Here is a 12,219-nt window from a genome sequence, read left to right on the forward strand (position 1 = left end):
CACCTCTTCGCCATACTTCTTATGACCCAAGGCACCCCATCACACATCAAAGCAAGATGGCGACCTTGACTCCCGTCCCTGTGACACTTCCCCAAGACAAAGTCCCGACTAAACAAAACGTCAGGGACATCATCGGCATATTTCTGACGAACGAATGGCCATCTGTGGATCCAGAGACCTTGACCGTGTCATACCATGCATCGTTTGCCAACGCCCACTGTTCCGTGGAGCGACCGAGGCCCACAGCTGGCACACCTACCGAGCCCTTGAAGGTGTTCATCAAATTACATACTGACAACGGGGGGAGCCTCAAAATCTTCGAGCCTCTGGCACCAACGAAGCATGAGGAAGCACTTCTATGCTATGAGTACGGTCGAACCGGACTGGGAGCCAAAGTCTACGGATTCTTCAAGACACAGGATGGCATACTCGGGAGAATCGATGAGTTCCTGGATGCACGTAACTTGGAGCCGGAGGATGTTGAGGATTCGGTTATCAGAGCGGATGTTGCTAGAGGACTGGCAATGTTTCATGTCTTGGACACGTCACTGGAGAAAAAGGCGGTGGAATCGTACTATGAAGCTGTTATCAATGGACTCGGGAATTACTACATGATGGACAAGTTGAAGGCACTTGGGAAGGAAGGAGGTGTCAGTATCGACAAACTAGTTGACTATGACTTTGGGAGAAGGCTGAGAAATGTGGTGGATAAGCTGGAATCCATAGGAGGAAAGACCGGGTGGTGTATTCATGACATTCAGTTTATGAACGTCATGGTGAAAAATAACCCGAAGGAAGGAGAGAGCAAAGTTACCCTGATTGACTTTGAGTTCGTGATGCAGAACTACCGAGCATTTGACATCGGTGGACACTTCATGCAAAAGTTGTTCAAATGGTTTGACGAGGAGAGCCGGATAGCAGATTGCAGGAAATATACAGAGGAGGAAAAGAGACACTTCTGTGACGAGTATGCTAGACAGTGGAACGAAGTGACAGGTGATTCAGATACCGGGGATCAGGTGTTCCTGGAATCTGAATATGGATATTTGCTGGCCATCACTTTTGACATCCATAACATGCTTTGCTTCATGGCTGAACAAGATGACAAGGATCCCTTGAACCTGCTCGGGCTAAACAAGCTGTTCGATGAGTTTGTGGATCAGTATGCCAAACTTGATTTGGATGATTCATGATAGCGCTTGAATGAGATCGTTATTATCTTAACGAGATTATTTCTCTGTTCTGAAAAGAGAGTATAGGCTGATATCGACATGCCCAGTCGGAAAGACATGTCGATCATTATTCTAGTTCTGGCTGGCGAGCAAATGGCAGGGTTGGGATGAGATCCACCTCCCCGCCGCCTCGTATTCACATCCCATCCACCCTCTCTGTCATGTGTTCTTTGTCGCATGGTGGACGTGACATTATTTCACCTTCGCACCCTTCATACTGCCATGGCATCGTCTGCTGCCCCGTGTTTTGTCCATCATCCCGCCGAAATCATCCTGGAGGTGGCGTCGCATCTCAGCGTCTCCGACCTTAATGCCCTCATCCAGACAGCCCATCGTTTTCACGACCTCCTGTCGCAGGAGCTGTATGGCCGGGCGCCCACGCTGATTCGGAACGATGGCGACACGCCCCTGATCTGGGCGGCTGCGCAGGGCCGAGTCACCTGCGTCCAGAAGCTCGTGAGGCGAGACCCCAATCCAGCGAGACTCATCGATGGCCGGGCTGCCATTCATGAGGCCACGGCAGCAGGGCAAGAACAGACCGTCGCGGTCTTGCTGGAAGCCGGCGTGCCTGTCTCCCTGCCCGATAACGATGGCCACACGCCCCTCGAATGGGCGGTGACCCATGACGAGGAACTTGTCCTGCGCCGGCTTCTCGCGTCCGGCGCTGGGAATGTGACCAATCCATCGGAGGAGAATTGGGAGTGGGGATGCGCCTTGGAAGCGGCGGTGATGATGGGCCATGAATCATTAGCGAGGATTCTTCTCGAAGCTGGCGCCAGCATCGCCCGGGACCATCCGGCCTTCCCCATGATCCACGAGGCGATCAACTCCAGGCTACGCTTTGCCTCGTATCACGGACAATGCGAAATGATTAGCCTCCTACTAGAGTTTGATGCCGACGCGCATCTCCTTCGCCGGGGGAACCTGCTCCCGTTGCATATCGCGGCGTCACATGGACACATAGATGCAGTCCGGCTCCTGCTCCAGCACGGCGCTGATATCGCCAGCGTCGATGAGCAGGGAGATGCGGCCATCCACCACGCAGCCGCCGGGGGAAGTGTGGAGGTGGTGAAATTCCTGCTGGATCAGGGTATCCCGGTGGACGTGCGCGGGGACGCGGAAACCACTGTCTTATTGGCTGCGGTGATCTATCGACAGGCCGAGGTTATTCAGTTGCTGCTGGAAGCCGGAGCCGATGTGAATCTGGTCGAATCGGACGGGAATAACGCCCTCCATCTAGCCGCGTACTGTGGGACGATCGAGATCGTGGAATCACTGCTCGCCCATGGTGCTGCGGTGGACGTGCTGGGACCGGATGATCGAACTGTTTTACATGTGGCCGCAGCGGGCGACAATCCGGATGTCGTCCCCTCGCTATGTCGCGCAGGCGTCGCGATCAATGCACTGGACGCGTCGGGAAACACGGCCCTTCATTTGGCGGCCCTTCACGGACGTACTGCTCTCACCCGCTTGCTTCTGGAGATGGGCGCAGACGTGTCCGTCTCGCCGGAGGATGGACGAACGGCGCTGCATTACGCTGCCTCAGTTGACCAGGCAGACCTCCTACAGCTGCTGGTGGATGCTGGCGCCGAAGTAGGCGCCCTCCATAGCGATGAAGGTCATACGGCGCTGCATTATGCCGCCGTTAATGGAAGTGCCGACGCATTTCGGGTGCTTCTACGCGCGGCCGATGCCCAGAAGTTTGATTTGCTCAGCCCATGCTGGTGCGGAGGAACCGTCTTGTCCAAGGCCGCGAGAAAGGGTCACCGAGGCATTATTGAGTCGATGGTGGAAGAAGGCGTGGATGTGACGGCGTGCTATGATGGGTCGTCCGCCCTGCACGCAGCCGCGGCGGCTGGACAGACTGAACTCGTCGAGTTCCTGTTGTCCTTAGGAGCTGATCGGTTGCAACTGGACTGGTTCGGTCGATCCTCCATAGACTGGGCCGCTCGACATCCGCCGACGCTGGAGAAACTAACAGGAGATGCCCCTCTATCCGCTCCTTCATTCGATGAAGAGAGCCGGACATCAGCCCTAAGGGAAGGCATCACCATGCTTGCCACCCGAGCCCTAACGGAGGGAAAGTCGGTTTCGTACCGGCTGGGAAAGTGCCTGCTCTACATGAATGATGTCTCCGCGGCCCGTATGGCATTTCTGTACGATGCGAAGGTCGATCCTGGCTCCCAAGATAGTGCCTGGGTCGTGTGCGATCTCTGTAAAGGGAAGCCGACAGTCACAGAAGGACGATTTGTGTGTCAAACCTGTCCCGATATCGATTTTTGTGGTCAGTGTATGGACCAGTACTACCAGGAGAGGCTTCAAATCCGGTTGTGTGATGGACATCAATTTTTAGAGGTTCAGGCCTCTAGCGAAGAGCTCCTAGCTATACAGCCAAATGAATCCAGAGAGTCGTGGCTCCGCGGCCTCATTGCAATGTACGATAGTTCTACCTAGATATTTACAAAATATCAGTAAGCTTGGTATAGTGTATTGGTTAGAGAACGTTGGTTATAGCCAAGAGAGCGTTGCTATCACAACACTATCACAATGGCTCAATTCTATGAAGTGCATTTTGTCATAGGAAAGGGAAAAGTAGTTTAGGCTTTAGCGTATATAGACGGAGAGTATTCTCCTACCAGGATCACGGCGTTAGTGAGACAGAAGAACGATATATCTATAGTCTGTCTTAGTATTATGGCAGTTCGAAGACAAGGCGATCAATATATTAGCTGGATAGTGGCATCTCTTCTAGATGGTCTTAGGTGAATTTGAAAGAGAGAATATCTTTTTGGGTTTAAGATGAGAGGCTCTCTGATCGATTCATACACGAGGCATATGTGTTTTGCTACCGAACTAGTCACCTCGAGGTCATCTAAGCATGTCTGTAGAAAAAAGGAGGGGGGCTTTAGCAAGACCTTAAGAAAATTACAAAAAGGAAAAGGTTGGAAATCCCTCAGTCTAAGATAGCAGGGAAGGCCTATTAATCTATAACGAAGCAGCACTAGTCAATGCCCCACAGAAAGAAGTGGATCAAGCAGATCGCCTCTGCTCCTATGCGCTCGTCATGAGGCTATATTCAAACAATCTCTAATATCTCCTATACTAACGCGAAAACGGCCTTGTCTATACCATATCAAGCAAAACGCCGAGTTATCGTAGATGAATCCGTAAGTGTCGTTTGTGAAAGATAACGTATTAATCGAATAGAAGGACCATAGAGTATGACATGATATTCCTTAGAAAAAGCACAGACGTCTCTAATCAAGACCAAATTATAGATCACGGTCGAGGTAATCGCCAGAAGGGACCTTCAGCAATTGCATTTCTGTCATGGTGTCTTCTCTGGTTCCTGTCATCTCCACCCGAAGATAACGGGGAACTTAATGGAGACGAAGACGCCTGAAATGAAGGCGCAATGTCGCCCACACTACATGTGTCTGTCACCTCTGCTAGACAATTCTGAGCTAGAGCAAGGTTAGGTTGGATAGGAATCTTATCGGAGAAGTTCGCTGACTGAGCTAGCCATCTGTTCACGATAGCAGCCGCTTTACATGCCACCGGATAGCTATCATTCTCCGAGCAAACAGTCACAGAGTCATCGCCCGAGTCAATCAGAGTCACTTCGTCTCTATCCGGGTCAGGAAATAGCTCCGGGAACATGAAGTGCAAGCGCCGCTCAAGTCGATCCAATCGTTTTGATAGTTCTTCCTTGGTTGTTCTGTATTCGTAGGTCAATGATCAGCTTAGGTTCATAGTATAAGAAACGAGATAACATATACAAACCTATCACTCTTCTGCCCTTCACTTTCCGTTAACACCGTTGATGGACAAGGGCCCCTGGTAGTCCGCCGGCGGCACACGCCAACTGTCTTCTTACAACAGCCTCGTCTATTCGATGGACATGACTGGTAGATAGATCTATTGTCACCCTATCAGGCTATTTAGTCGTCCTCCATGCAAAGATGCAACAACCTGTAAACAGGACAAGGTTATCTTTACCTTAATCTTCTTCCGCCGGCAGTCACTATCCGGGTCAGCGATTCCCTCCAAGCGAACATGTACGAAAGCACAACTTATCCCAAACTTACCCACTCTTTAACATAGTCCTCCCCCGTATCTGCCGTTTCTTGATAGGCCTGTCCGGTTCGCGGTCACTAGGGGAGTCATACACAGGGTGCTTAGCGCCTGTTTGGTGGCAGGTAGTTATATCGCTCAGGTGTTGTGTCATTGTAATTTATGGGATTCTGAATCTTGTTTGTATTCTGACATGGTTCGCCTTGGTAGTTGTGCGTCGCTCATTTGTACTATTGGTAGATAGTCAGTAAGCGTGGCGTGGCGTTCCGCCACTCGGTACGATTAGTCAATTTCGGGATTACCGGAGTTGATGCCTGCGAGGATGACGATTATAAGCTTGTCATACTGTCGGATATATCGGATAATATGGATTCAAAATAGTGATATAATTGTTAATTCCTTTTGTACAAGCTTGATTGTTGTGCCGAATGGCCATTATTAGGCACGGAATTATCGGAACTAGGGACGGAAGGTCGGGACAAGGCCGGAGATCCGGCTGTAGTTTTTTATTATCTCATATCATATATTTTCTAGGGTTCTGGGAATTTTGGTTTTTGTATGGGTTTGTAGTATTTATATATATGGTTCTTGTTTATAGTTACTGGCTTGATCAGCATGTTGATTTGACGATTTGTTTGAGATTGTATGTACTATGTGAAGTGCATCGAGTGTCACCATAATGGTTCTTAACAAAACAAACTATATCATATTCAACTCATTAACTAGTACGTATCATCGACACTATTACATTATACTAGACAGGAATATACAGTAAATCATCAACAAACATGGAACATAAATCACAAAGCACTAATAGAGATGCGCTTGGCTCCGGCATTGCCATTCAACAATGCCGATCCACTGGTCTGTCTCAGATTGTTGTGGTGCGTCTCCAGGTCCTCGACATCCAAACTGAACCGACGGGGTCGCTCCCACACGCCAACGTTCTCATCAGCACCAGTCACCGCTTCGAGCTGTTCCGACGAAAGGCCGAACTTGGTGGCGATCTGCTGCACCCGTTCTTGTGCGGCCGCTGCATCGATGGTACCAGTCTGGCCCTCCTTGGCAAGACGGGCGTGCGCATGTTGAAGCAGCTCTAGATGCTGTGTAACAGCCTCGATGGCGCCTTCCTGGCGGTCGGTTTGACTGTTGAGAAGCTCGGCCAGTGCAGATTCGTGCAACGCTGCTGCAGCTAGATGGTTACCCGAGGCCGTATATAGGCCGGATAGCAGCTTAGTCATCTCTAGAGTGACGGGGTCACAATTGCCCCAGACCTGGCGAAGGTTGTAGCAGATGTCTTTACCAAGCTGAATGGCGGATGAGACGCGACCGCGGCAGAAACGTGTTTCGACTAGTCGGCGTCCGATCCAGACAATGGCTGGGAGTGACCAGGTCTTTTGAACAATACGCGAGGTCCAAAGTTCGGTAAGAATGGCCTGGCTTGTTAGTATATCCCTTGTTCTGTATTGTAGTCAAGTACATACCTCCAAATCCTCGAACATTTCATGTTCACCCAAGACAGTAACAAGGTCATTGAGCTCTGCGAAAGGGAGCTCAGTGAACTCCAGTGGAAGCTCTTTGGTCTTGGTCATAATTTCCTGTAGCAGCATCTGAGACTCCAGTGACATATTCTTTGCAGTTGCCTCTTCGGTGCATTTCTTAGTCTGGTATCCGTTCAAGTACATGCAGAGCTTGATAGCAGTGAAAATGCTTTCCGGACTACGCAATCCATCGGTTAGATGCACAAAGGAATGGAACACTCCGGTCACATCTGCTGCGTCCTGGAATTGCGCACGGTCGCAAAGGTCCTTCACCATACGCATAGTTGAAGTGACTATATTAATATTAGAGTCATCCTGAAGTGATTCCCGCCTGCAAAGCGCGTAGAATTGCTGCACGGCATCCTTCTTCCGGAGCGGCTGTGCAACAGACAGGGTGTTGCAGAAATAATCATACAGCCTGCTCTGGGTATCCTGAGCGGAGCTGTAGCGCTTCTGGTTCGTTTGAAGCGTGTAGAGCTTCTCGCCAGCTGCAAGAGTAGGCATGAGATCGTGGCTGGACAGACTTCGCTGGAATGCATTGTAGACCTGACCCTCACGAGACAGTTCGTCAAGAACTTGCTTCGACGAGCGCTGCTTACCAAAGACCTCCTCGAACGCAGCGACGAAGACGGCCGGACGGTACTCATTGAGGGATTGGCGTTGAGCGGCAGGTGTCTCGTTAATTACACGTTGGTGCAGATCATCAATCAGTCGGTTGCCCTCATCAATGTAGCCTAGCTCCAGATAGATCTCAGCTAGTCTGTGAGCACGATCAACCAACGCTTCATGGTTAGCAGTAACGTGCACCACTTCGTCGACATGGTCATCGAGCAAAGCTGCGCCCTGACGCCGAGATTCAGGAGACTTTTGGATGGCATGCATTCGGGCAATCTCGCGCAACCACAAAAGTGTGGTCGGAGCGGAGAGCCCCTGCTGTTGCTTGGCCAACGCTAGCTCCTCAGCATACAGGGAACGCGCGGGTTCCGAGTTGTCCTTCTGGCGAAGATACAGCTGCGCCATCTGGTGCTTTATGCTAATTGGGAGGGGCTCGGACATATCGGGTAGAGCACGCGAGCTTTCCGTGGGCGACACCCAGTCATGAGTATTCAGTACTTGGTGGTAGTTGTTAATCGCCTCCCCGACATGCTGATCGCTATCCGCGCAGAGAGCAGCAAGTGTAAGGGTTGCATCGCGTGTTCGTGCGTCGGTCGGGCCATACAACTTGCGGCATAGCTGCTGGTGCTGGGATGCGACCTGGTACCGCTCTGCGTGGCTTCCTTGTGCAGCCTTATTGTTCAGAAGTTCCATATAGCCAGTGTAAGTCTTGGGTAGTAGCCCCTCGAGCAGGGCACGGTCATAGCCATCCTTTTCATCAAATCTTACAAGGGTAGGCCACAGATGACGGTAAACCTCGAGGGCTGAATCCCACTGTTTATTCTGCACGTAGATGTTGACCAGGGCCACTGCAGCCTTGACACCAGAAGAGCTAACTTTACCGTCGCGGACACAGGCATCATAAATGTGACGATAGCTGTTCTCAGCTTCGGCTCGTTTATCCAGTCGCAAGGCCAAATCACCTTCATAGTATCGAGTGTCGATTGTATGTTTGTCGTGGTCGCCGAGTCGGGATCCAAAGAACTCACTGACCTGATGAAGGAGAACCAGTGCCTTTTCAAACTGGAAGGTAGTCTCGTAAAACTCAACCACGGTCTTCACCACAGCCGTGACTGAGGGGACAGCCACCTGATCTGCCGTGATAGACGCCCTGAAAGCATTACCATATACCACGGAAGCAGTGTTTATGTCCAGGCGGCGGAACAAACAATACGCATGATCCAGGGCCAAGTTCGCCAGAATAGGAGCCTCACTTGAAGCAAACTTGGCCTTCGACTGGGGATCTTCCACTGTGGGCCATGCATGCTTCAATACTGCCCACGCAGTGTCACTACCCTTACGCCATTCCTCGTCACGAATGTGTTGTGTTGCGAGTTGGTGGCAGAGTGTTAACAGTGGCAAGGTCCGTTTCTCAGCTCCTGCAGAGGCAATAGAATCGATCCAACCGGGAAGGAGCTTACTCTCCTCGGGGGATAAAGCTCCCATATTTTCCACATTACCCTGGGTTGGGAGAGATACCCTGGCCAGTGACTCTGCCAGGGTAACAGCCTCTGGTGAATACTGTTGGCCACTAGCTTGGTAATATTTCCAGATCTGCAGCGACAATGCGCGATCCATATCATCCAAGCCCATTTCGCGTGCTTCGACGCGTAATTCCTCGGCCCGTGAGGCCATCTCCGGAGATCGGACACCACCCTCAGCCTCTAAGTCTGCTGACAGTTGGCGGAGAATGGCACTTGCTTCATCGGGTCGTCCCTGGCGGCGCAGAAACTGTGAGTAGTAGAAAGCGACCTTTGTCTTCTGATCCCAGGCGGGGCTCGTGTCGAGATTGCGCGCTGAAAGGCCTGACCAGAGTCGGGTCAAAACAGCTTCGGCCTTGGCGGGCTGCCTGCTATCTTCGTACATCTGAGCCAGTTGTAGCGAGTAGGCAACACGACGGGGATCGGTCGCATCCATAGAGCGCATCATGGTCTCATACTTGTTGCGTGCAATTTCTAGAGCCATCTCATCGGGTGGCGCTATGTTGAAATGTTGAGTGAGGAAGTCAGCCGCCTGAATCGCTTCGGACGAATGGGAGCCATATGTCATGACCGTCTGTCGGTAGAACTGCTTTGAAACATCGTATGCAGCATCTTCTTGATTATTATCTTTGTAAGATTTAACCAGACGGTCAAGATACTGCAGGCGTTGGGCAAAGCTAATATCGGATGAATCCCATCCAGACAGTGCCATATCACGCAACGCGTCAGTCTTGAAACCGGCTACTTGGTCCGCCTTACCGCGGCCCTCAGGAGTGGCTACCAGGAGCTGCTCCAATTCGCGGGTGGTGGGATCCGATGGACCAAGCTGGGAGCGGCTACGTATCCAGGCCTCATACAGATGATCATTAGCCCAGGAAGCCTTCGCCATGTCTGCTGCACGTGCGCTGAGGATCAGACTCTGCAGCAAGGCGGGCGAATCGCCGCCCAGCACACTGCGGCGTACTGTAACAGCTAAGCGGTACAGTTCTACAATACTGGATCGGGAAAACTGAGACTCGCGGTTGGTAAGCTCCAGCTGAGCAAATAGGACTGAATCCGGCATGGCCTGACGGAAGGGCTTTGGAAAGTTGAGCTCCTCGCGTTTAGAGCTAGCAATTGGAGATGCTAACATATGGGAAAGCCAGTAGCGAGCCGTGTACTCCAGCAAAGTATATGCGTCTAGATAGCGGTCACGAGCAGTGACGCGAAGCTTGTCCCAGGCAACCGCAACCTCATCAGTGATCGACTTGCGGACCCAAGCCAACGAACGTATCAATAGATCATAGTGGGCTTCAGATAGCGAGAAGGGCACCTCTTGGCCCATCAGAGCCCGAGCCTGGATGTGGTCGCGAACTAGATGATGCTTGAAGGTGACAAATCCATCATGGACGGAGATCAATCGAGCTAGAGGCTGGAAAACTTCGCGTTCGGTATTCGATGTGCGAGACGTAATATTCAGCGTCTTCAAATCCACCGCTAGTAGCTGTTCTATCTCCTGGATGCGTAAGGGACGCTCCGCAGCCAAAAGCCAGGCAAGAAGACTTTGGGTTCCTACGCGGTTGAGGTCAATGCTGCGTATATGTCGATCAATCAGGTCACCCAAGGTGTGTGGAGAGGCCTTCACTGCAGATTGCATTTCATTAAAAGTTGATAGGTTTCGGATAGCCTCAAGGGTGAGCTGAGCCCACACAAAACATCCCTGCGCGCGGGGAACGATTGCCGCTGCTAACGAATCCCGTTGTGATGTATCAAGACCAAAAATTGCAGCATCGGATGTCATCATATCAACTAAAGTTGCATGAAGGTCTTGCTGTGTCAAGGAGACATTCATTGAAATCTGTTGCGTCGTGGTTGCCTCCCGCATGGGCATTTGTGCAGCAGCAAGCGGTCGACTGAACACGATAAGCTTGGACGGCGTATTGCGCTCAGAAACAGCATCTTGAAGGCGTTGCAGGAAGGGGCCGACGGTGACTTCCGAATGTTTGATCTGGTCAACGCCGTCTACCACTAGCATAAAATGCATGTTTGACTGTAACGCTATGCGAATAGCGGTCCATAGCTGCTCCTCCACTTGCGGGTCTGGCGCTCCAGTCACAGCAAGTTCAAGGGCATTCATAACGCCGGACAGAATGGACTCATAGGTCTTTCGACTAGCGACACAGAGATCGAGAATCTGAGTTAAAAGACCCTTAAGGATGCTTAACGGCAATGTTGTGATAGGTACATCTGATCTGATTGAGACAGGAATGACGTTCCAAATATCAAATTCGGAGGATACCTGCAACTTTTCCATTGTCCACTGGGCCAATGCGCTCTTCCCTGAGCCAGGATTGCCAGTGACCAGCAGCATATTGCGCCGGTTAATGGTGAATGTAGTCAAATGTGGATCAAACCATGCAAATGAGCCATCAGCCAACGAATGATTGTGGCCTTCGAGCAACATGTGCAGGGGACGATCTTGTAGCTCGAGGAATTGATAAATGGCAGCGAGGTCTAAGGGGGTTTGTTGTTTAGGTGCCCCGGTAGCCAAAGCGACTTGCGACATCCGGCGCCAGTGAGTGGTAAATCGATTGAAGTAGCAGAAGAACGAGCGGTTCACGGCCTCGCTCATGGATTGCCAGTGCTGTGAGCGCTCTGCTTCGCGGTATTCCATGGTGACATGCAGAACAAGTTGTAGCACGTGGGCATAGATCTCTGTAACCTCATGTTGTAGGGCTCGGTAGGTCTGAAAGTAGCTTTCCTGCTGAAGAAGCAATGAAATTCCCAGTGTCACCCTGCCATACTGTCCGAATAGACTATCGATGACGTCGACGTGCTCAATGCCCAGCTATTATAGTCAGTCACCCTTGCAACAATTAGAGCCAACCTTTTTTAATCACGACTCACCTCAAGTTGTAACAAAATAGCGCCCCAGATCATCATGGCTGCCTCGTCTGCTCCGTCCATAAAGCCGGCCACGGAGTCCCTCAATGAGCCGACCGCAAAGGCTAAGCGCGAAGCTCGGTGTAGAGCACCATCCAATCTACTGCCATCAGGCGGCATGCGTCGTAGTCTCTCAGCGGCAATGGCATCGAAAAATACATCAACGGTCGGAGATTTTGTCAGAATCTCATTTGGGGACATCCCTAACCGCGTTGGACACTCTTTGGAGACATTCTCAAGTGCCTCCCGAAGGAGTGGCTGCGGGCTAGAGTCCCCATTGGCAGCAGTATTTTCCGTCACGTATGAGGAAGACAT

The 12,219-nt window shown here is 51.2% G+C and overlaps 3 protein-coding genes across 3 annotated transcripts; 1 reads left to right on the forward strand and 2 right to left on the reverse strand.

Annotated features, from left to right (window-relative positions):
* Positions 1-614: 614 nt before the first annotated feature.
* On the forward strand, positions 615-3,813 carry AO090102000261 (ankyrin repeat domain-containing protein; the record flags this gene model as incomplete). Its single annotated transcript, XM_023236907.1, has 3 exons — positions 615-650; positions 2,391-2,956; positions 3,747-3,813. 3 exons carry the CDS (start codon positions 615-617, stop codon positions 3,811-3,813), a joined length of 669 nt encoding a protein of 222 aa, XP_023091740.1.
* Positions 3,814-6,024: 2,211 nt separating this feature from the next.
* On the reverse strand, positions 6,025-6,547 carry AO090102000260 (uncharacterized protein; the record flags this gene model as incomplete). Its single annotated transcript, XM_023236908.1, has 2 exons — positions 6,025-6,028; positions 6,111-6,547. 2 exons carry the CDS (start codon positions 6,545-6,547, stop codon positions 6,025-6,027), a joined length of 441 nt encoding a protein of 146 aa, XP_023091739.1.
* Positions 6,548-6,605: 58 nt separating this feature from the next.
* On the reverse strand, positions 6,606-12,219 carry AO090102000259 (uncharacterized protein; the record flags this gene model as incomplete). The annotated part of the gene is made up of 3 exons (XM_023236910.1): positions 6,606-6,767; positions 6,791-11,809; positions 11,869-12,219. 3 exons carry the CDS (start codon positions 12,217-12,219, stop codon positions 6,606-6,608), a joined length of 5,532 nt encoding a protein of 1,843 aa, XP_023091738.1.

This window comes from Aspergillus oryzae, chromosome 4 (assembly GCF_000184455.2).
Source record: "Aspergillus oryzae RIB40 DNA, chromosome 4".
NCBI classification, from domain to species: domain Eukaryota; kingdom Fungi; phylum Ascomycota; class Eurotiomycetes; order Eurotiales; family Aspergillaceae; genus Aspergillus; species Aspergillus oryzae.